General features: G+C 40.8%; 1 protein-coding gene across 1 annotated transcript in view; it reads right to left on the minus strand.

Annotated features, from left to right (window-relative positions):
* PXDNL (peroxidasin like) overlaps nucleotides 1-25,320 on the minus strand; it is a 420,144-nt gene that overhangs the window by 67,223 nt on the left and 327,601 nt on the right. Inside the window, exons 16-17 of the mRNA XM_021672892.2 lie at nucleotides 24,059-24,216; nucleotides 20,410-21,883 (exon numbers count right to left, since the gene is read on the minus strand). Coding sequence (XP_021528567.2) covers nucleotides 20,410-21,883; nucleotides 24,059-24,216 — 1,632 coding nt within the window. The remainder of the gene's footprint in view (nucleotides 1-20,409; nucleotides 21,884-24,058; nucleotides 24,217-25,320) is intronic.

Below are 25,320 nucleotides of genomic sequence, written 5' to 3' on the forward strand. Positions count from 1 at the left end.
GACTGCAAAGACGTCTGTAATCTGAGATGGCATCTGAGGGACACCGTCCCTGAGAGTGAGAGTGAGGATGACAACCGCACCAAGCCCCTTTCTGTTGTGTGCAGCGGCAAAGGCCGCTGGTGCCTTTGACTAGAATTGCCCTAATTGAAGACGACATGAGAGTGCTGCCCAAAGCAAGGCTGCAAACGGCCGTCATAAAATCTCCCGGCTTTGATAATGTACCATCTAACTGTGTTTAAGTTTACCTTCTAACCTTTTCCATGATTGCAAAGCAAAAGCACACATGGAATAATGTGTAAACAGTCTAGCTATGTTTTAAAAAGAAGTGGTGCTTTTGTTGGTATTTTGATATACAGAGAGTTGAAGGCAAAGATCTGCAGACCTTGAAATGGGCTATTTCATGCCACAAAGACCACAGTGTCAATCCATATCTAATTTCATAATGGCAGTCTGACTTAAAGTCGGCTTTAGAAGGAAGGATAATAATAATAATAACTTTCATTCAACTAGATCATTCACAGAGACACAAGGACAGAGGTCCCGAATGGAATTTGTTCAGGGCTATATATGCTCACCTGATTCAGAAGGTGAAAGACGGATAGTGCAGGAAGGTACGGTTTTAATGAAACAAATAAAAATCCTTCCCCAAAACACAAAGAAAAGGGGCTTTGTGATAAAGTGTCCTTGTGGAAAAGCTCTCTGAGAGACTTCTGGATTTTCAGAGCACATATGATCATTTAGTAGCTTTTAGAGAAAAAAATATATTTGAAACGTGTCCTTCGGCAAAAAAGGTAAAATGCCCTTGTTTACTCTCACACGGAATAAAATTTCCTCTGCCTCAGGATGACTGCATCCATTTAAGGGAAGTAAACGACACTTTACATCAGAGAAATTAAAACAGTGAAAACGTCCTACCCCACGAGCATGATTAGTCAGATCAGACACATGGTACAAAACAGTCATAGGGTTATCCGCACTGAAACAAAACTGTACGACTGAAAAAAAAAAACTTACGGTTAATTTGAGTCACTAACAATACCAGACAGAAAAATTGTTTCTTTACCTGAAAGAAAAATTGCCCAGAATACCTTTTATTAAAAGCTTACCTTGGGACTCTAGATTTTTCCTCAAAAATCTTAAGGACACCATGTTTTTGTAAAAAGAAATTCTTCTACAATTAAAACTGTATGCATTTTAGAAAACTATATAGAAAGCTCTATGTTAACAAACATCTCTCCGTAACAGAAATAGCATCTCTCCGTAACAGAAAAGTAAGCAAATGGGAAAGATAACTCAAGTGACTTTATTTTTAAACGAGTATATAATACTTTTCATTTTATGCTTCTATGAAAGGAGGAAATTTCTTTCTACTACTTTAAAGGAAGAAAATAATCTAAGCTATTTATATAAGACTTGGCATAAAACTAAAACATGATATTCATCATATTTTCAAAAGCAGAGTACAGACTATAGAACTCTTGTAATTATGTCAAATAACAATAAATAACCATTTAAACTTTGTTTTGTGATTAGAGGAAAAAACGAAAGAAAGGATAAAATATATAACAAGAAAATAAACAAACAATAAAATCAATGAAGGCAGACACATCAAGAAGAAGATAAAGATAAGTCCAGGTAGTCATTGAGACTAAGACAGATTTCCACATAAGAAGAGACAGGTCCATATACAATAAAATTCACATGTATTGAACAGTGGCAAATCTGAACAATACTTACAGCGTGATAGCTATTAACAATTCAATCATGTTTTAACCCCAATGGATAAATTTGCTTTTCACTATCACTTTCAGGATAAAATGCAAATTAGTTTTTTAAAAGCTATTTTTATTAAATTCTACCTATATACAGTAACTCTTTGAAATCCTGGGCCTGAGACATGTTCTCCTTTTGTTTAAAAGGTTGACTAAATAAACATCAAACATTAAAGACACACAGTCTCCAAGCCAGACCCCCCCATACCATAACCACAGAAGCAGAAAAAGAGCTGAAAACAAAGAAAAACATTTTCCACGGTGTAAGACAATGTTATTAAACGTTACATTTATATACTACATAAGATTATCTAGCATACATTCTGGGGTAAGTAGTCTACAGCAATGAATCATGTTTTTAATTCCTGATTGAGAAATTAAAGATTAACCTTCCATTGAATCCACATATTCCTAAGGATTCCCTGAGTTTTTAGTCTAACCACAAGTCTAGACTAAAAAAGGACTAATTAACATCCCCTGCTTTAAAGCTCATAGGCCAGTTAGAAGGCATAAACATATATATATATTTTTTTTTGAGACGGGCCTTGCTCTGTCGCCAGGCTGGAATACAGTGATGCGACAATCTCAGCTGACTGCAACCTCCAACTCTCTGGTTCAAGCAATTCTCCTGCCTCAGCTTCCCAAGTAGCTGGGATTACAGGCACGCACCACCATGTCCAGCTAATTTTTGTATTTTAGTAGAGACGGGGTTTCACCATGTCAAGTGGCAAACACTTTATTTTTATTGTTCTATTTAATCAACTGTATACACTTAATTTATAAATTTCATTTATGTCCTCAAAACTGCAAAACTATTTTGGCTTACTGCTCTGACTTTTTTCCAGTCTTATGAAATCCATCACGACGTGAGAGCTTCTCCACTCAAATCTGATTCCCCACTGTTCTATTCTTTCACACTCATAGATGAACTAAGCTTATCCTTCATTCAGGAAAGGAAGCCTATAGTCAGGACCTCCTCAGCTATCCACCACAAACCATGCCCCTGCATAGATCTCATAATTCCCACCCACTTTGACAATGCTCCCTTTTAGAGAATATTCTAAATTGATCACAATTCTGCAATTATAAAAATGAGCAGACTTCATTTTGCTTCTCCAGCTCGTAAGTCTCAATAGGGTCCGTTGCACTGAAATTGAAAAACAATGTAAACTATGGTAACAGAGCCATCTTTTGTTTCCAGGTGAGCAGGCTACAGTGAGGGGCCATAAGGAGGTCCCATTTTGTATGCCAAGTCCCAGCAAATAAAGTAACTGCTGGCTGTCATAAAAAGCTATGTCTAGAAGAATTCAGATTGCCTCTATGCTCGGTAGGAAAAACTTCTGTGAGAGTTTAGCAGTGTTTGTCACAGATGCAGGAGGGGAGACTGGTCACATAATCCCTACCTATTTGCCTGTTCTAAGGCAGTGCTTCATTATTCACTACAGTATCAGTTGTGTGCCTTTTATTAAGCCAATAGGCAGAATAAATAAATATTTATGAATTAATATAATTACTGATGGAATGAATACATGAATATTACGGTAAAAAAGAGATGTTTCTATTTCAAAAATGCTAAAAATGCTTTTGTTGTTATTTTCATCTTAAATATGTTTTCAAGTTTTATCAAGTGTCATTTTGGCATACTGAGATGACTGAATGGGTTTTATACTTGTATATTCTAATGTGATGCCCTACATTGATACCGACTCAGTTTTAAATTCTGGACATATATTAATTATTCCTCCCTAATCATGTTGGACTATTCTTACACCAATCATGATTTTACTGATAAGCATTTTTATTGCCTCTCAAAAAAATGACCCTAAGGTTAACACTACTGATCCTGTTTTAAGGTTTATACCAGAGGCATGCTAATTTCAGCTAATAAATCAAGTAGGTTATTATCTTTTTATATATTCCATAATACTGTACAATGTGCTCTTTACAATTTGAAAAATTTTGTCTACCAAGAACTCAGAAACTATTAAAAGCAAATTTTCAATTATTTCAAACTCTGTTTTGATATTGGTTTTCTTATTATCCTAAGACCAAATAGAAAAGTTATTCAATTACTATGATTTTCAAAGCTATCTTTATAAAAACACAAATAGTAATTTCTTAGAAATCTGTTTCTTTATGTTTTTGTAATTTAACTTTGTGTTTGGGAATATATTTATCAATTAGCCTGTTTTTCAACTTTTTACTTTTGTATTTTTTCTTTCCAACTTGAGTTAGACACTTAACATAAGTGAAAAATATCTGCTATGCTCATCCTATGAGATTTTTGGTTTTTGATTACCATAACCTTGCCTATCTAGACTGATATGGGTTTCAAATACATACATTCTACTTCCTAAGTGAAGTGTTCTGCAGATGAGTACATTGGTACAGGTTCTGTTCATTAAATGTGAGGACTTGAGTCTTTCTTCAATTTTATAACTCCTTTCTTGCTAACCCTTCAGTCTGGGTCTCTCTCTCATTCCTGTTTTCTGCCTCTTGGAATTTTCATAAATATTCGATGTTTTTGATCTTTTCTCCCTATCACTAAATCTCTCTCATTATTTATTCTTTTCATCTGTCTGTACTACATGCTGAGTGATTTCTTCTGATTTATCTTCCAGTTCGTTAATTTTTTATTCAGCTGTTTCCAGTGTGCTGTTTCACTATCTATTGAGATCTTAATTTCAATTATATATATATCATGTCTTGAAATTCGGTTTTTCAATTATCTGCATTTTTACCTTTTCCTTTTAACATGGTTTCTATTCATTCTCTTATTTAAATATGTTAAATGTGCATACTTAAAAGTCTCTCATATTGTTTTAATCTCCCTAGGTTCCATTTTTATTTTGTTTTGTTTTGTTGCTTTTCCTTTATTCTCATTACTGACTATCTTGCAGCAATGTATTTGCTGAAATGAATTTTAACTTACATGTGTGAGAATAAGAGAACCTCTTGGGAGTTTGGTTTGTCATTCCTGTGATTGTCTGTATGCACTGGCTTGTTAAAGAACACCTAAAGAGTGATTTCACATGTCCTTTTGCCAGCATTTCAGGGGTTTCATGTGCCCCTTGGCTGTTTTTCACGTTAATTTATCTTCTTCTCTTTCCAGCACTATGGTGTTTGAGTAAATTCAAATTCTTCTCCTGTGTAACACAGGCTGGGATTAGAATTGCAAAAACCTTCCTGTTTTATTTCAGCCTCAGTCCCTGATGTTTACTCAGAAACCATATTGCTGCTTCCTCTTTCCTGATGGGAAGGGATTTTCTAGTTCCCTTCATCCTTGCAGAAATGAGGCAGGATTTCAGCCTTTCTGCAGAGAACTCTGTTTCAGGCCTCTGACTCGGTGGAGTCCAGATCCCCTTACCCTGCATGGGTGCTAAAACCTCAACTTCTAATCCCTAGGACCAATGTCTATGACTGATAATCCTGGGCCAAGACAGCACATTCATTCCTGATTTCTCCCCGACTTTTAAGTTTCCTTGTCCTTTCTGACATACAAGAATTGCCCATTTTCTTAGATTGTTTATGTGTAAAGCCATTCTTTATGGTTTCACTTTTTGTTCAATGGTTCCATGTATTTTTTAGCAAAAAGGAAGCTTATTTTTCTGAATTGACTATTTGCCAAGAAATTCTCAAACTACCAGTGAAAAGAGTCTATTAGTCAAATGCCTTATAAAACACATCATTCTCTGTTTAATGTAGCTTTTACATGACATTTCCCCTCAATTGAATAGGCAAGAAAAACAAAGAAAATGTTTTAATATTACATATAGCACAATATGTTTACACATTTTATTTCATTTTCAAATATAATTTCAGGTAATTAAAAAGGGAAAACAAGCTAATGACATCATTGGCTATAGAAGCTGTGCCCCACCCTCCAAAAATTCTATTCTAGCTAAAAAACATTATAAAGTGCCATTCATTGTTATCAGAGAATGAGGATATAGGCCAAACTATCCAAATGTTGCAAAGAACATCTGGCATTATGCAAAATGAAAGTGAATGCTGACTTAATTCAATCTTGAAAAACAAGCTAAACTGATTTAAAATAGTTTTTGTCTGTTTTAGGCTCATAAGTATTTACAAAGGAGAATATTTTAGAGTCATTTAAAAGCATTCAGTAAGTTTCCTGTGGCAACCAATGAATAATATGCCCAGGGAAGTGGAAACTCAGATAGATCATGAAATTTGCCCAAGATCACAAAGTTAATTACTAGAAACCCAAGAAAGCACCTAGGTAGTATTTTCAGCACATTTTCCAATATTCTCCACTTTCTCCATATTAATTCAAGATTTAGTAAGTACAAATATTAATTCACAGATATCTTTATTATAATTTATAAAACCTTTAAAATATTTTCTGTGTATTCTATAAATTCTGCATGATAACAGTTATTGCTCTCTTCATACAAAAACATAAAGCACATTGACTGCTTTCCTCAATTCCAGCCAAGAAGTGAAGACGTGGGTTTAGGTGTTCTCTGAGAATCTCTATTTGTTTAGTGAAGTGACAGGCTGACCTCACTAAATGGCATAAAGCACAGATTTTCAACAGCAACAGTGGGGCCATTTCTATTGTGAGGTTAGGAGAAATCGATTGGGATAAAAATTAATACCAAAGTTCTTCAATTTTAATGTAAAGAGACGATTAGAGAGTACACATATGAGAGTATTCTTACTGACACCCATTTGAAAACATATTTCCTGAGCAAAAGAAAATACTGTTACACATCACTGACTGTGAATTTTACTTAATTTAAATCCAGTCTCCTGTGTTTTCATTCTGAAGTATACTTTTTATGTGAATGTCATGCTGCTTTGAAAGGAAATGGAAAGAATTGCTTCCTATAGAAAGACAGGTTTCCACCTTTACTTAAAGAATGTTTTTCTTTAATTTTCCTGAATCAATTATACCCCAAATTGGAGACGAATGCAGATTCGCTCACACATGCCATTCAGATGTGCACATGGAGTCAGCATTCAGGCACTCTGCTAAGTGCTCAACGTGCTTTAAATTATTTCATCTGCTCAGTAAACTGAGACACTTACTGTGATTATCCTCATTTTAGGGATGAGAAGTACGAGACTATGAACAAGTACAAAAGGCTCCACATTGAGAAGGGAATGGAGAGAGCACGTATACCACCATAGTCTGACATCAGAGCCTCTATGCCTGTATTGCTGAGTGCTGGGTTATGCTGTTTCTCACAGTCTCCTTCTGTGCTAAAGCTGAAGGAAAATAGAAAATAAAAACAAATATTGGCAGTTGCATAATTGCAGTGCACCACCCTTCAAAGATGTTCATGGCCTTATCTTTGGGACCTGTGAATATGTCACCTTACATGGCAAAAGAGATTTTGCAGATGTGATTCAGCAAAGGATATTAAGAGGGGAAGACCACTGTGCATTACCTGGCTGGGCCCAGTGCAATCACAAGAGTTCTCAAAAGTGGAAAGGGGAACAGAAGAGTGAAAAGAAGGGGCCACAAGTAAAGGAATGTGAATGGCCTCTCCAAGGGGGGAAGATGGGGAAACGGATCCTCCCCTAAAGCCTCCTGAAAGGGCACAGCCCTGATTTTAGCCCAGTAAGACCAATTTCAGACTCCTGACCCCTTGGAACCATAAGAAAATAAATCTGTCTTTTTTTTTTAAGGCATCTAGTTTATGGTAATTCATTACAGCAGTCACAGCATCAACTCTGGATCATTTGGATTCAGATTAAAGTTCGCATTCTCTACTTGACAGCTGCATGTCCTTAGGAAAGTTAATACCAGCTCATGAGATAAAGAAAGTGTTAACAGAAAGTGTGCAGGTGCCCAGGGCACATACTGAAGAGATCCACCTCAAACTATTCTATTCATGTTGGAGTATGAATAATTTATTTTAAAAAACAGCAACTCATGTAATAAGTTGTCTTACAAAATGAGAGGTGATTTTGTGACAAAACACTGGTTTTGTGCAACAAACACCAGCCGAATATGAAGAAGTATTATTAGTATTAGATTAAAGCTGTCCCATCCACAAAACCCAAGAGATCAACAAGAAAAATATGGCTTCCATTTGGGGACCTTTTGGATATGACTGTCTCATACTGAGGTGAGAAAACTGTCACTCTGAAGAGGAAGAGTATCATTCCCAAGTTCTGAGATATATGAGAAAAACTCATCAAAGCATATCCTTCTTCAGTTGTGCTTTGATGCTATAACGGTAGGCATCGGCAATCTGTTCTTTTAAGGTGGCTAGTATATCCTTGGACTTTTCAAGCCGTACAATCTTTGTTGCAATTATTCAACTCTGCCAGGGTAACCGGACAAAGAGAATGTAAGCAAATGTGTCTGGCTATGTAATAAACCATTCATAAGAGCAACGGCCAGTCTGAAGGCTGTGGTTTGCCACACCCTGTGTTAAAGCGGCATCTTCACCTGAAGGGTGCTCACGCTGACTCTGAAGTGTTAGCACTCACTATGCCATCTTTTATTCTCAAAAGTGCCAGGGTGTACATAGCCCTGGTCCTATGGTGACATAGGCCTAGAAGTCTCTGCCCTGCCCAGGATCCCACAAAGGCACTTGATCGTGTATCTGTTCACCTTGGAAGACCCCAAGTGTAGATAGGGTCTGTCTTAAATACATTGCACAGCAGACATCCCATGTCTGCCTCACATTTCACGAAGATGAGCACAGCCAGAAACCCCATGAGATACAACCTGCTCAAGAGAGGAGAAAGTGTGTGTGGTGGGTCTGTATTTACTGAGTAATTACCCAGAGGCGGAGTTCCCGGGAAGCAAGTGAAGATGACTCTGCAGAGCCCTAACCACAAGGTCCCCTCCCGAGACCCTAGAGAAGGTCTGCAGGGTGTTCACGCAGCCACACATGTGCATAAAGCGTGTGTGCATATAAGCGTCAGGCCCTCCTCAACTTTGTAGACACTACTCCAGATGCTGAGTGAATACACTCAACAAAAGAGCCGTTAGAGGTCTGGGATGGGGCTTAACAAATGCACTCCCTCACCCTCTAGAGACCATCATTGCAGGTATGGTGTTCAGTTCATCCGTGCTGCCTCTCCCTCAAATTCAGGTTTAAAACAGTGACTTAATAAATGTCTGTAAAATGTAGATATCAATGCATTCAATGCAGGAGAAAAAGTAAGTCATTGTGAAAGAAAATACTTTTAAAAAATGACTTACTGAGTTAAAGAGATTTGAAAAAAAGGGAATTCTAATTATGAGACAAAAGAAACAAGCAGAATTTTTACAGTATATATTGAATTGAAAAATAAAGGGAGAAACTGTGGAAGGGATGGTCTGGAAAAATTAAAAGACGATAGAATTTTGTTTCAAAGAGGATAAGACAATGCCACAGCGGAACTGAAAAAGCAGAGGAAGACGTGGCATTGAGAAGAATAGATAGGAAAACAGGCAACGAATGGCTATGTTCCTTCTTGCTTGCTTGCTTTGTTTTAGCAGAGAATAAAAGAGCTTTGCAAAATTTTAAAAAATCTGTTACTGCCTAATGAGACTCATACTTAACTCCAGTTTACTCTCAGGACAGCTAGCCTGCCACCCCCGACTCCACCAGCAGAATGTCACTGAGTATGGGGACCATCACAGGATAATCCCACAGCTCCCCACTGCTCCTTTCTTGTTTTCTAAGGGAAGATGATCTAAGATAATAGCTAATTTATGGATACCAACGCCTCTCTTGCTACAGGTACTGACACTAATGAATCTTAGCTCCACTTGGCTGAGAAATAAATGGGCTCTATAGATCGGCAATGAACACAGCTACAGCCGGAAACATGGCTTCAGCAGAATACCTGTGCCTGCCAGAAGAAAGGGACGGGTTGGACGGGGAATCTGACTGCAGGATTCATGTGCGTATGATGTGTGATTGGGATGGATGGCTAATCTGAGCTTTTTCTCTTTCCACCATACGCAGAAGGATTGCAAGGCTCTGGCTGCAGGCACCATGTGTGCTGCTGGATGAGGTAGTGCAGCACAGGGACCTGGGAAGACCCACTGTCCCCAGAGGCTTCTCGATCGCAGTGCAGAGCGCCTGTGTCTCCACATGACTCAGCAATGACTGTGGCCTGAGAGTGCCTGGCTACACAGAAACATTGACTGGGATTAAACAATAAAACACGGCAATTATACCTTAGTCAAGATACTCGTTCCAGTCAGCCCTGCTGTAAGAACTTGTGCTGGAGGCTATTTCTGAGTTTTTCCTCATAGAAGGAAAAAAAGGACTTACTCATATTTTTAGCCTCTGAAAAGTCACTTTAAACTTGCAAATTTATTTGCTATACTTTATTTCTGAATATTTTGGTAGCTGTCAACTCAAACTGTTGTCTTCATACATCTGTCATATATGAACTCGTATATATTAAGTCTGATACAAAACCAAAATATGTCATTAAGAGTTTGGGCAGATACATAAAAAGTTGAACACATTTTAGTTTACTGCTTTTCTTAAAGTGATTATCAGCTGGGGACCATTCTTGTGCAGCAAGTCTTTATGAAATAAAATATAAGCATGCCTGTTAAAAATTCTGATTTTAGGGGAGAGATAGTATGGGGAGAAATGCCAGATACAGGTGATGGGGAGGAAGGCAGCAAATCACACTGCCATGTGTGTACCTATGCAATAATTTTGCATGTTCTTCTCATGTACCCCAAAACTTAAAATGCAATTTAAAAAAGTCAAAAAAAAAAAGAAATGGGTTTTGAATCAGTTCTAATGTTTATATTCATGTTATAATTATGACCAAATGATACTATTACTTTTAAAGATTCTGGAACTGTTATTAAACTTCTGATTTGCTATTTAGATATGTTAAAAATTCAAACTGTTTACATAGTTCAAATCCCTAATCTAAGGCCACGGAAATAGACCTCAAACACAAAAAACTAAACCAACAAAACTTATGAGATCCATCGTTAATCCTTCTGCTATTTAACAAATACTAAGAGTCAGACATTGTTAGACACTTGAGAAGATAAGTCACATTCCTCCAGAATGCTCACATTTCATGTGGAGGTTGCACACATAAGCAGTTGCAATGTACTATAAGAAGTATCTTAATGTTAATAGGTGCAGAGTCCTGCTATATTACTGAAGAAAAGATAGCTCGGCAGGGGTGACAATATTCGGAGGCTTTGATCTGGATCTGGAAGACTGAATAGGCCTGAGACAACTAGGGAAAGGAGAGAAATATTTTCCAGACACAAAGAATAGCTTTTGCAAAGGCAGAAAACCCAGGAAGATCATAATCTTATGATCTTATTCACAGGATAATTTATATCCTTATAAGGTATTCTCAAGAAAAGGGGAAATGCAAAAGTTAACAATTAAAGCACAGGATGCCTGAGTTTAGATCGGAAAGGACAAAAAAATGGGGCTGAACATTTAGATTAGGACCAGAGACTGAAGGGATTTTCTCCAAGTACAATGATCCTAAGATTCTTTTTTTTGGAGACGGAGTCTTGTACTGTCACCCGGGCTGGAGTGCAATGGCGCAATCTCAGCTCACTGCAACCTCCGCCTCCAGGGTTCAAGGGATTCTCCTGCCTCAGCCTCCCGAGTAGCTGGGATTATAGGTGCCCACTGCCATTCCTGGCTAAATTTTTGTATTTTTATTAGAGACAGGGTTTCACTATGCTGGCCAGGCTGGTCTCGAACTCCTGATGTTTAATTTGTTCTTTGCAACCAATCCGGTGCCGCAGAAAGGAAGAAATGCATTGCAGGAGGATGTAAAGAGAGCTGCTGTGAACACGCAGGTCTAAGTAGGTAGAGGCCTAAAATAGAGTTAATTACGGTAAAAGTGTTGGTTTAAGCAATTAATTGCACAGGAGCTAAAATTGTAGGGGAAAAATATAACTTACAATGAATGCTAGCTTCTGTTTCTGGCTATGATGTGATGGGAAGGAGATTAGTTCTCCCGTTATAAACAGTCACAAAGGAGGACAGCATGTATGAGCTCACGGCTTCCAAACACTGGGCAACAAGCAGCCTAAGACTGAGAAGGCTGAGAAGAGGGAAACTTGTGACAATGGCCTCAGTTTCCGTCTGGGAGAAATCTCCCCCACACTGTGCAGAGCACTAGAATCCCAGCACAGAGAGGAGCAGCTGCACTCAAGAGGCTGCCACCCCGCTTCAGGAAGGCTGAAGCAGCTGGGAACAGGTGGCAGGACCTGTGGTGGGGAGCTGGCGGACATTTACCTTGGGGGCCCGGCACAGTCCTGGGGAAGGGCCGGCTGGCACCTGCGCATGAGGAACTGCATGAGGCACACACAGGGCAACTGTGGCAAGAGGCTGAATCAGAACACGGTGTGGATGTAAGACCTCAGGAACACCCAGGGAGCAGCTCACCGAGTCTTCACAGAATAATTTATATCCTTATAAGGATAAACTCTACTCAACAGAGCCTAAAACCAAGCCCCGCCAAGATTAGCATGGCCAACAGCATTTGGAAGTTCGGCCACTCCACATCAGCGGAGCTTAGGAAACATTCCTGCATTTCCACCCAAATGAAGCATAAAGGAAAACGTATGCGAATGCAAGGCAGAATCACAGTAATTGACATGCATTTAGAAATTACAAGGCAGAGAAGAAAAAATTGGAATTCACACTTAAGAGAGTAATGAACCCCCGAATGACGGCTGTGATGTTTAATTTATCAGAAAAGGACATTCAAGTCACTATTATAAATGTATTTAACAAATTAAAGAAGGTATGCACTTATTGAATTAACCTTTAGATAAATATGAATTAGGAATCATAAAAAAGGTAAATTCTAGAACTAATACAATAACCAAAATGAAACTTTCACTTGATACACGTAAGAGGATACTAAAGATGACAATAGAAAGTCTGAGAACTTGCAAGAAAGATCAGTAGCATATTTCCAACCAGAAGAACAGACCAGAGAAAAAATAAAGCAAATACAAACTCTTCTACACTGCCAGTGGGAGTGAATAATATTGCAACCATTTTGGGTAACAATTTTGCAGTTTCTTATAAGGTTAAACGCAGAGTTACCAAGTGACCTAGAAACTATACTGTCAGGTTTTTTATTAAAGAGAAATGGAATCATAGGCCCACAAAAAGACTTGCATATGAGCATTCATCGCAGAGTCATCAGAAGAGAGAAAAACGGGAAGCAACCCAAATGGCCACCTCAAATGGAAGAGTAGACAAATATTTGTATATTCATGCAAACCACACCACTCACAATGAACAAAACTACGATCTGCAGGTACGCCTCACAATATGGGTGAACTTCAAAAACACGCCAAGCAAAATAAGCTTTAAAAAATACATACATACATTCCATTTATGTGAAGTTCTAGAAGAGACAAAATGAATATACAGTTATAGAAATCCAGGAAGTGGTTGCTGGGAAGGGTCTGGCTGAGGAGACAGGCTGCAAAAACCATGAGCTAAGCTTCTGGAAGGATGACAGTGCTCTTCATCTTCACTGGGGTAATGATCACAGAGGCATGAATATTGTTCAAAGACATCAAATTGTACACTTAAAATGTATGCACCGTGCCATGTCACTTTTGATACATGATGTTAATTGAAAATTTAATTTTAGTTTAGTCAGATTTTGGTGAAATTTAAAGACAAGATGCATTAAATTGCATTCAGATGTATACTTTGTTGGTAAAACAGAATTTAGAAGAAATAAAGCATTCATTGGGTCCAGTATGAAGTTTTCTATAAAGTATATGCTATGATTTCATATGGTATGTAATGAGGAACAGCTGAATATCTTCATTTCTATAAGTGTTAAATTTTGATAACATAATGGTAAAGATTTCTTCAGTTATTATAATTATAAAATTATCATAACACTAAACAATTTTCAAAGGCAGGAATAAAAAGTAGATTCTCAAAGTGAAGACGGTATATACAGGCTGTGAGCGTCCCTTATCCAGCTTGGGATCAGCAATGTTTCAGATTTAGAACCTTTTCATAGTTGGGAATATTTGCACACACATAATGAGGTATCTTGGGAATGGGACCCCAACTCTAAACACGAAATTCTTCTATGTTTCATATATACCTTAAAAGATATATCACAGCTGAAGGGGGCTGGGAAAGTCTTTCTTCCCTTGGGGATGCTGTCGTGCATCTGTTTTAACTGTAACTGGCCATACGAAACCAGGATGGAATTTTCCACCTGTGGCATCATGTCAGCACTCGAAAATTTTTGATTTTTGATTTTCGAGCATTTGAGGAATTTTAAATTTTTGGATCAGTGATGCTCAACTTGTATATATGTATAACTTCTAAAACACAATTACTAAGACTCACCACTGTCTACACAACTGATGTTAAATTAATGTCATACTTTAAGGTGTTGAATTAATTACTTGACATTCTGTTTCTGCTAGGCAAACAGAACCGCGTGCCTTCTAAGAACTGGACCTTTGGGGATAACTCACTGACAATCTTATTTTTAACTGGCCTCTTGTCACTTTTTATTTGCTCAGGCATGTGTGCCTTCTGTGTTACAGGGCTACAGCATTGACAGGACGAGTTTTGATTGGTTAAGTGTCTGCATTTTTAACTTTTTGAAATTGGGGTTAAGGTCACGCAAGAATCAAACACATGATGTTCTCTGTTGTAAATCCTCATTTCTTTGTTTAAAATATTATAATACCTCATAGTTCATTGATGCCACTTAAAAGTTGATGAAAAAATAAATTGGTTAGGAATAAGTATAAAAACCTAGTTTTCACCTAAGAAAATTGATCTGGTCAAAGGTGTTCAAGCAGAGAATAATTTTCAAATCAAAGCCTCTTGGAAAATTAAAATAAGTCTCACCCAAGCATGTCCCACTTCTCCTAATGAAATATCTAGCATCTAGAGAGCAGCTGCTTTGTGCTAGGTCCTGGGATAAGCTCTGGGGATTCAAAGATAAATTAGACAATTTATCTGCAACCAAGGAGTACATACTCTTGGAACCCGTCATTCAATTAATATGTTCTCTAGAAAAGCAAAAATACTGTGGAATGAAAATGACCAGAGGCGGCAAAACTCTTAAACTGGCATTTAGAGTCTAACAACGGGACTTGGTATAATTGTATAATATAGTACCCTTACAAAAGTAACATTTAGGAAAAAAAAAGTGATATTCAAGACTCTGGTGCTAAAAACTAAGAATTTTTTACTGATTTGTCTGTTTATTTTTTATATGATCAAGTGACCCTTCCATAAAAGACTATGTAAACCTGAGAGCTAGGAGAGAGTCATCATCAGTGCACCACATGCATAAAGCAGGGGATAGGAGAGCTGAGGCAGAGAGAGAGAAAGCACTGAACAGAAAGTAGCAGAGACTAGAGAGGGAGAAAAGACGCTGGTCCTCCAGAGAATCAGCTGTATTTGAGCAGCTCAGTACCCTTCTGTGACGCAGACAACAAAGTCACTGCCTCCAAAAGGGATAGGGAAAAAGGACTGGACCTTGACTAAAAGCACATGGTAGTCACAAATCTAGGGGCCTTTTGGCCAACAAGCAGCCATTTGAAGACATACGGTAGAGAAGCACTTATTCTTAGCTTGAGACATCCACAAGGAAGAGACACTTCGTCAGTGAAGCAATAGTGTCCATCGGGTCACCCAGGAATCTGTGAATCCTCTGAAAATACACACAGAATGTTGGGCCGATTTTTCTCTCTTTGCGGTATCTTTCTGCGAAAGAAGGTTCATAGATTCTACTAGATTTGTGAAATGGTCTTACGTGAAATGGTCAAGAATCACTGTTTTACAGCAATTAAAGTTGCTCCTGGACATGCTTGGACATGCTAAATATGAAGGGAAGGTGAGAGGGTGGTGCTGATGCAAGGTCTTGTAAGGCTGGCTTGAATATGCAAGTTGATCAATATTTAGCAGAAGAATGACAGCTGGACACGCAGAAGGAAAAGCCAAGCCCACACGGAAAGGGGCGACCTCCCCGGGCACAGGAAGATGAAGACAGACAATGCAAGTTATTGGGAAGGAATCATGCAGGTTCACCTCCTGAAACCCAGCGGTGGAAAGAAGGAAGAAATTAAGAATTTTTCGTTAATTTGTCAATTTTTTATATCATCAAGTGAAGCTATCATAATATAGGTACATATACAGATTATAAGATACTTAATTACTGAAATATGAGGTATTCTTTTAAAAAGCCGAGGCATGGCCGGGTGCGGTGGCTCACACCTGTAATCCCAGCACTTTATGAGGCCAAGGTGGGTGGATCACCTGAGATCATGAGTTCAAAACCAGCCTGGCCAGCAAGGTGAAACCCTGTCTCTACTAAAAATACAAAACATTAGCTGGGCAAGGGTGTGCGTGCCTGTAATCCCACCTGCTCGGGAGGCTGAGGCAGGAGAATCACTTGAGCCTGGGTGGTTGGAGTGAGCTGAGATTGTGCCACTGCACTCCAGCCTGGACGTCAGAGAGAGACTCCATCCCAAAAATAAAATTAAAAAAATATGCCAAGGCAGTTCCACAGCCCTGTGATTATCAGTGACAAACTTATACTTACTCAAAACCAAAAGTAACTGTATCCACAAAAAATCACACACAGTATTATATTTTCAAAAGAGGATTCGAAAACAGCTTTAAAAATGGCCTCTCTGAGAACTTATATTCACCATTCAGTGGATAACTGATCTTCACTTTCTGCTCATTATATGTTTTAGAAAGAATAAAAAGAAACAGTGTGATTCTTGAAAGCAGGAATAATCTTTTTTTTTTATTGCATTTTAGGTTTTGGGGTACATGTGAAAAACATGCAAGGTTGTTGCATAGGTGCATACGTGGCGGTATGATTTGCTGCCTCCCTCCCCTTCACCTATATCTGGCATTTATCCCCATGCTATCCCTCCCCAACTCCCCATCCCCCCGCTATCCCCCCTCCCCCCCAACAGACCCCCGTGTATAGTGCTCCCCTCCCTGTGTCCATGTGTTCTCCTTGTTCAACACCCGCCTATGAGTGAGAACATGTGGTGTTTGATTTTGTGTTCTTGTGTCAGTTTGCTGAGAATGATGTTTTCCAGGTTCATCCATGTCCCTACGAAGGATGTGAACTCCTCGTTTTTAATGGCTGCATAATATTCCATGGTGTATATGTGCCACATTTTTCCTGTCCAGTCTATCATCGATGGGCATTTGGGCTGGTTCCAGGTCTTTGCTATTGTAAACTGTGCTGCAATGAACATTCGTGTGCATGTGTCCTTATAGTAGAACGATTTATAATCCTTTGGAGGAATAATCTTATAAAAAGAAAATAATTGATTTTCATATGATCGTGGAATAAAACAAGCTCTTTGAAAAAATAAAACGCCTTCGACCAAGAAAAAAAAAAATGAGAAAAAGCGTTTCCAGAGTTCTTGGCACTGAAGGGGGTAGGAGGTTTGTACATGTCACAAATCCTCCTGGCAAATGCTGGGGCCTGTGGATCCGAGAGCAGTGAACTCAGAGGAGTAAGCAGGAAGGAACCCCGCCCTGCCCCTTCCCGCTTCTCCAGAACGCCTCTGCGGTCCTCTCCACTAGGGGGCAATGTTCCACGTACAAGTCCACTTAGAAAAAAGTGTCCCTTTCCCTGGTGCTTCTTAATGTTTTGGGGGTGAGATAAGTCCGATGCTAATTCTAAGATTAGACTCCTTGGTACAGCAAGACCCATGGCTGTTCATGTCCCCCACGTATCACAGAGGCCCTGGTCCCAGCCTTGACCCTACTTCCCATGTATCTCAAACGTCCTCCTGGGCACTCAGCTGAGTCTTTCACAGACAGCTGCCATCCCCTTTAGGACTGAGTTTCCACAGTGCTGTGATCCAAATGTGTCTCCCCAAAATTCAAATGTGGAAGCTTCATCTCTGATGTGATGGTATTACCAAGCGGGGCCTTAAGAGGTCATTAGGTCAAGAGGGTGGAGCCCTCATGAAAGTTATTAATCAATTATAAAAGAGGCTTCACACCACATTGGCTCCTTTGTCTTCCCTCCACTCGGCCATGTGAGGATACACGGCTCAAGGCACATCTTAACGCCAGAGACAAGGGCTCCCACCCAGTGGACTGAAGTGATTTCAAAAAAGTCCTAAAACTACACTTGTAAATTAATACAAAAAGGAAAAGAAGTAATAGGGTAAAGAAATACTATGTAAATTAAACTACTTAAAGCTATGTCATCAGCAGCTCCTGAGAAATTGCAATCTACAGATTGGAGGATTGACATCATAAAAACCATTCCAATTTACTTAACTCGCGCTCATAGTTGAATGAGCATATGTTTCATATTTTACAAATTTGTCATGAATGAAAGGGGAAGGAAAGTCAGGCACCTGTGGCAGCATAAGCAAAAAGCATCTACTGACCCCTGGCAACCCACCCATGCCAGTCAGCAATGCTGTCCTCCTCCAGAGCATGCCAAGCACCAGGCTGGGCAGAGTTTCACTAGTTCAAATATTCTCCTGGGCAAGGATAACACCACAATGTTTAGGCTGCAAAGACTCTGGGGCTAATATCCCATATGCATGAAAGTAGCAAATAGAAAGGCCACTGAGTGAATGCTCAGTGCAGTCTCCCTAGCTGCTGTCTGTCTGAAAGGCCCTCATACTTCACATCGGCCACTGCAAGGATGGGCAGCGGAGGCTACCACAGCTAACAGAACTACGATTTAGGAGGAATTTGGGACAGGAAATTTCTAAGAAATTCCAGGTACTCTAATTTGTGGTGAATTTACAAGTTAGCTGCCAATTGAGCAGTGGGACTCAAATTGCACAAGACGTCATCCCCCCAGCTTTATCCAATCTAGATAATCCACACACAGGAAACATTTAAAATTCTAATAGGATTGAGTACATGGCCACAAGCCAATCTACGCCATCTTCGGGCTTCTCCTGGATGACTCTAGCAGCTGTGGGATTCCTGGCTGCTACACTAGCCTCTCCTCCTTGAAATACATCTTCCAACTGCCTGCCAGTTGCTATGTTAGGGAAGAGTCTCTCTTCAGGTCATCCTCCTGCTTCAGAGTTAAAAACGGAGTGAAGATCAGATTCCCTTGCATGACACGCAGCCTCTTTAAAACCCGTCCCCTACTATCTTTCTGTTCTCTTCTCCTGACACTCAGCCCCACACCTTCCTGCTTCCAATCCCTCACCCCAGATGCCTCCTGCTGTTCCCCATCATCTAGCCTCTTACACTTAAACTTCTAAGACCAGATCAAATGACATCTCTTACCAGTGGCTTGTTGTGAGCCTTTCATTTCTCAGCTCTGTGCGCCCACAGCATTTAATCACGACTTCTATTCCCTCCTTCCTCTACCAAGCCCTTTCCACACTGATCACGGCAGCTCCCTGGCTCTCCCGCACTGTGTCAGGCTTTCCATGTACGGATGCTGTTTCCATCATCTCGGCTCCCACCCCTACCACAGGGCTGGATCTGAGCAGATGTGTAATATCGCAATGCCCCGACAACTGCAGTGATAATATTATAGTAAAACATCTACAGCTAACATTTATTGACTGCCTATGACGCAGGAGGAATGGGGCCAAGTATCTGATGCCTTTTATGTAATTTAATCTTTAAACAATCTGAGAAGGTGCTACTTTCTCATTTTATAGGTATTCTGAAATTTAAAACTGTTTACTTTACACAAGATCTTGGTATGACCGGGTGGTAGAACAGAGATTTAAACCAGGTCTTCAGGAATCCAAATCAATGTCCTTTCCAAAAGAAATGTGCAATCTGCAGGGTACTCTGATTTCTTTTAGATACATTACACATTTTCACAGTTTGATATTCCACATATGTGACAAATTCTATTGGCCCAGAAGTATTTATAGCCTTGATTTTGTGAAGAAAGGCCTGATCTTGACAATTGGCTACAGAACTTATAATTTTAAACTTCTTTGAAAGATTTCATGCAAATATACCTTAACATAATAATAAATCTATGTCTCCTATATTTAACCTACTACAGACAAAACTTCCTTGTGAAACATTTTGAAAAAAAAAAAATATTTTTGAAGAAGGAAGGCTGGTGAGCATGTGGAACAGCTGAAGCTCTTCCCCGGAAATGTTGTACACTTGTAGTTTCAATGAAGCTTCAAATCCCATATGTAGAAAAAATAACAGTGATACTTCACTGAAAGATACTAAGGTTGCAGTGAAAAAGCCCCAACTTAAATCCCGACCATGAATTTAGAACTATGACAAAAAATAATTTGTGTTTGTTTCACTACTTTTCTCTGCCTAAGAAGGCTTATGCGATGGGCCAGTTTATTTTCTGAATTTATGTTAGAATGTATGGCCTAATATCAACAAAAGGGTTTTGCTTGGATTATCACAGAACATGAATGGGCTAGACGTACCTTACCTCTCCTCTCCTAACTGAAATGCAACTAGCAAGTTAATGGGAGGTAGCAATATTTCCATTTCCAAGGAGGTGGATAGAAAAAGGAGCAGAAAGGGGGATTTGAGTTTCTGGTGAATCCTGTCTTTAATATTAACCTTCTCCAACAATAACAAGTACTAAAAGCTCTGCAACATCCCCAGGGAACCAAATCCCAGCCACACAAAATGAGCTTTAACGCCTTTACCTCTCCTAAGAAATGTGTAAATCCAGGCAACATTTGCATACTTACTTTCTCAGTTTTTGTCTAATCTCTGAATCTTTAACTTCATTTTGAAGATCCTCGAAGGTCTTTACTGAAGTCAAATTACAGAAAACTCTGAAGTCAACATACGGTGGGATCCCGTGATCTCTACCCCTTTGAATGATGGTGGCAGCCGAGTCCACGGCCGCAAAATGGGCCGTGGAGAAGAGCCTCTGGGTCAGCTCCAGACTGAGAAGGTGGGAGGGTGCCCGCCGTTTAGGAGCCACGCCAAACAGCCCGCGGAGGACCGGGTCTATCCCCCCTTCCTTGATTATTCTGGACGGTGAAAAGAGCGCTTTGTGGAACGGAAGGTGGCCTTCGTAAATTTCACCGAAGGTGTCATTCAGTCGGTAAAGAATGGGATTGATGAATGTGTGGCCAAGTGTAAAGGCTGCAGTGGCAAAGGAGTTAATGATGCCCGCGTTCACGTTGGGGTTGTAGCCTCGGTACCCCTTCAGCATCCGCGTGCCGGGGTCCCCCAGGACCTTGGGCAGCCAGTGGCTGTAGGTGATGTGCTGCAGCTCCGCGCCCACGATCCTCCTGGCTTCCTGGTAAACCGTGTCTCCGTCCCAGTGGGGATTCAGGGCGGACAGCTCCGTGGCCACCCTGTTGTGTTCCCGGAACCACAGGGTGTGCATGGCGGTCAGAGCCAGGTGCTCGTTGGCCCGGCGGTCCCCGGCCAGGAAACAGGGGCTGTCCTGCTCCTGCCGCGCGCACGCGGTGGGCGCGTCTGTGGAAAAGGGCAGCAAGTGCTTTCCGGAAGGAGGCCAAGGCAGGCCTGCCCTCAGGAGTCCCCGAGGCGCCGAAGGGTCTCGGAGAGCCTGGGATTCCCGCTCCGAGCTCCCGTAAACGCTGGAACCATCGATGTAGGCTGTTTGCTGGTTGATCTGCTCTCGGGCGTAGACTGAATGCGCCCTCGCGGAGGGACGGCCGCTGGCACACGCGGGGCTGGAGCGCGCGAAGAGCATGCAGGGCGCGTGCCGGGGGCCCACGGGGAAGCACGGGGGGTCGTCGGTGCAGACGGAGCTGCAGGGCCGCCCATCCGCGAAGCGGGCCGTGCTCAGCGCGGGCACCATGTGGCCCAAGTCGTGCTCCAGAAACCGGCCCCAGTGCAGGAGCATGCGTGTGTGGCTGTGGTCGCGGGTGGCGGCCGCCGCGCGCGCCCACACGGTGGCGACCAGCCGGGGAGGCGGGAGGGGCTGGCGGGAGCCCACGGGGAGGCCGAGCCCGCGGGGCGCGCTGACGCCGTCCTGGTAGGCGGGCTGCAGCAGGCGCGCGAAGGCGGTCGGCGCCGCGCCCCACGTGGGCTGCTGCAGGTTGTTGCACGTGCCGTCGTGGGAGCGGTACTTCCCGTGGAAACACGGGTCGGAGCAGTTTGGCAGAAGCCCGCGAGCTGTGCATCCAGATAAGTTGGCGATGAGGCCGAGGGAGCGCGGGGACACCAAGTCATTGTACCGGAATTCTGAAAGGCAAGCGGCGAAAGCCGTGAGGAGGGATGGCCTGGGAGGGCGCGGGCAAGATGGAACTCCAGGTGCTGCGGGAACCACCTCCCACCCCGCCCGCCCTGGGTGGACAGAGGCCTTTCTTCCAACAACGTTTTGTTAGGTCACAGCAAAAGGGGGGATCATTCTATAACACTCAAAGATGTTTCCGGAAGATCCCGAAATTAGATTTTTGTGCTGTTCATCTTGTAAACAATGGCTAGGTGCTAGGAGTAAAATGGAAGAAGAGCAGGTGCCAGCCAGACACTAAAAGATGTTTCCAGAAGATCCGGGATTACTTTTGTGCTGTTCATCCTGTAATCAATGGCTACCTGCTAGAAGGAGCAAGGTGGAAGGAGAGCAGGTGCCAGCCACCTCCTAACTTCTCCTCTGTGTCTTGGCAGGGATTTGTTCATCCAAATCCCAGAATTGATTTGTTGATTTTTTTTTTGTTTGTTTCTATTTCAGAATTTTACTCTCAAGTTTTGTGCTTCTAGAGAATAAGGTCAAAGAAATGTCAATGTGGTTCATTTCTGTGAATATTAACTCACATGATATTTGACAAGGAGGGATTAAGCAGCAACTTTCTGAACTACTATAAGCTGTCATTCCCTAGTAAATAGGAAACATAATAAGGGACATGCTGGGAACTCTACCTTTTAACAGGGCTTAAAATTCCAGAATTCTACCAATGCTGCAAAGACCGTTGACTAAGTCATACTAAAAGTTACCATTCCTATTTAATCCTCAGAAACTGGCTAGCAATCATGGGACCATTTGTACTTTATCTGTGTTAGCCATTCCCTAGCTGGATCCTGAGGTATCTTAATCTTGGGTATTTAGATATGAGAATCTTCCATCTTAAGATGTGGATACTGAGTTCACTTTTAGGGCAAGATTCTCCTTGTCAGGGGCGGGGGGGGGGGGTGGCAGGGGAGCCTTCAACTTGACACATAATGAAAGTGAGGTCAAATAGCATAGTATTTTTTTTTTTTTCTTGGAAAAAGTATTCAAAGTTTTTGAGTACCTTAGATGAGAAGATATATTCAGTTTGGGAATGAACATTGAAGCATATTTCAGCAAAACGAAATCTCTAGAGATATATATTGCTTCTCATTTTCTAATTATGAATTTAGACAAAGTTATACCTGCAAATCATTTCTTCTTCCAATAGAAATAGGAGCGTATAGAACTCCAAGAGGGCCAGAAAGACACGCGGGCCTGACCTTTACCTGGAGCCTGAGGAAGAAGGACAGCTGGGGTTTTTGCAGACCGGCCCATGCCCAACTCACACTTGGTATAGCTCAAAATCACGTACCCAGAAGTTTAAAGTGCTAATATGGGCTAAAATGGAAATTTCACTGCATATTTTTGCTAAAAAAGCTTTGAAAACCCATCATGCTGGGTGACCAGGGACAGTCAAAAGCCTGCTAGAGAAATTGTACAGAGCACTAAGGGCCGAGGCATGCTCACAGATAGGCCTTCTGCACCAAGCTTGGTTGATTTTCTGAAGGAGAACAAAGGAAGAATAAGCCGATAGAAGTTGACGCTGCACTCACAGCACAAACAGTATATAGCAAAGAATCACGTTCACTGATTTCATTTTAAAGAGAACAGCAGAGAAAACCTGAAAGCTTTCTACATCATCTAATTTGACATTTACTAAGTAGATGTCTGGTTTTAGAAATACACAAGAACTTGAATATACCAAAAAAAAAAAAAAACCCAAAAAACAAAAGAAGTGAAGGATTATAAATATTACAAGTGGTAGGAGAAATTTTAAGTGAATTCACTGAATGACTCAGGTGATTACAAGGGTAAGTAGAATAGTCCCTTGGTAATAAAGCATTTCTCTATAAGACGCAGTTGTATCTATTAGATTTGAAATGCAAGTTCATTTAATATAGCTTCGCTAGATTTGTTCTCTATACACATAACGGTCCAAAGTTGAGACGTTTGAATATATATTTATCATCTTTACTTTGGAATTACAGTTCCTATGAGAAACATCTGCATTTATGTGGTAAAAGTAGTGAGTAAATTAATTTCTAAATCCCAAGAAGTTCTGGACATTAAAAGTTCAGGGTCCACTGCTGAGGTGGTGGTCAGTTTTGCTGTGGGCAGTAGGCTGAGAACAGAATGGCTTTGCGGCTGACCTTTGCCATCCAAGTCCACAGTGAGCCCCTGCTTCACACGTTCCCGGATCAGCTGCAGTGTGTGCTCAAAAATCTCCCCTGCTCTTGCCGTTTCCACGATCAGTGGGTCACGCGGGTAATAAAACTGAGCTAGCAGGTCACTGGAGGTGCGAGGTTTTCTGCAAATGATAAAACACGTGATTCTTTGCAGGGGCAAAACTACAGAATCCATGAAACTTAAAAATACTGTGCATTTAAGAAGGCAATTTCCCAAACGTTCGAGAAGAATGAAAGCTCCGCCCCTACAATGGAAGCTCTACAGAGGACCTGTGGGTTCTTTTCCATATTTTGCTAACAACTTGATTCCAAATGTTAGTCCGAGTGCTGAATTCAAATATACATATACTTTTAATGAATGGGTATTTAAACAATAGTTTTATGCAGTAAACAAGATCTATGATGAATGAACTCTAGGGGGCTCAGTAAACCTTCTGAAGCACTATGCAATACTCTCAGTCTGCTGGTCTTGGCATTTTGTATCTCTTTCCTTGAGTGTAACCTCCTAGAAATTCCCACTCGCCTTTAGAATCCCATTTGGGCCTCACTCTCCCTGTAGAGTTTCTCTGAGAACTCTGACAAGCTGTCACTCCATCTTCTCTAGTACTCCCGTATCATTAAATATGTTTCTTACATACTCAGCAAGATGTACTTGAATTGCTGACATATTGCTTTCTCTGCTAAAGAAAGAACTGGGTAACTGATGAGATGTTGACCTATTATTCCTCTTGTATCTCAAATACCAAGCCCACTGACCAGCACACACTAGCAGTTTATGCACATTTATAGAACTGAACCAAATACATTCAAAAAAATTGAAAAGCACTGAGAATGTGAAGCAAACTGCTTTAGAGATTTTAGTCAACTGATTCATCTCATCCTCTATGTCTTGAATCTTAATAACTTGAGATCAAAGAATAATAGTTATGACGCTGATAGCTCACTTTGGTTAAGCACTTTCTATTCTTCAGGCACTGGTGAAGCACTTTGTCCATATTACCTTATTTTTTCTTCCTAGCAAGCACATCCATGAAGTAGATCCTACTGTTATCCCAATTTTACAGCCAAGGAGCCTGAGGTACGGAGATGTTAAGTCACTTGCCCAAGGTCACCCAGACAGAAAGTGATAAAGTGAGGGATCAAGAAGAGAATATAAATCGGCTGCGTGACTCTAGAACATGTGTCCGTGACCACAAAGCCACTCTATTTATGGATGTGCAGGAAGC

The sequence above is a fragment of the Aotus nancymaae genome, unplaced genomic scaffold, assembly GCF_030222135.1.
Source record: "Aotus nancymaae isolate 86718 unplaced genomic scaffold, 86718_ANA_hifiasm-v0.15.2.pri h1tg000036l, whole genome shotgun sequence".
NCBI classification, from domain to species: Eukaryota; Metazoa; Chordata; class Mammalia; order Primates; family Aotidae; genus Aotus; species Aotus nancymaae.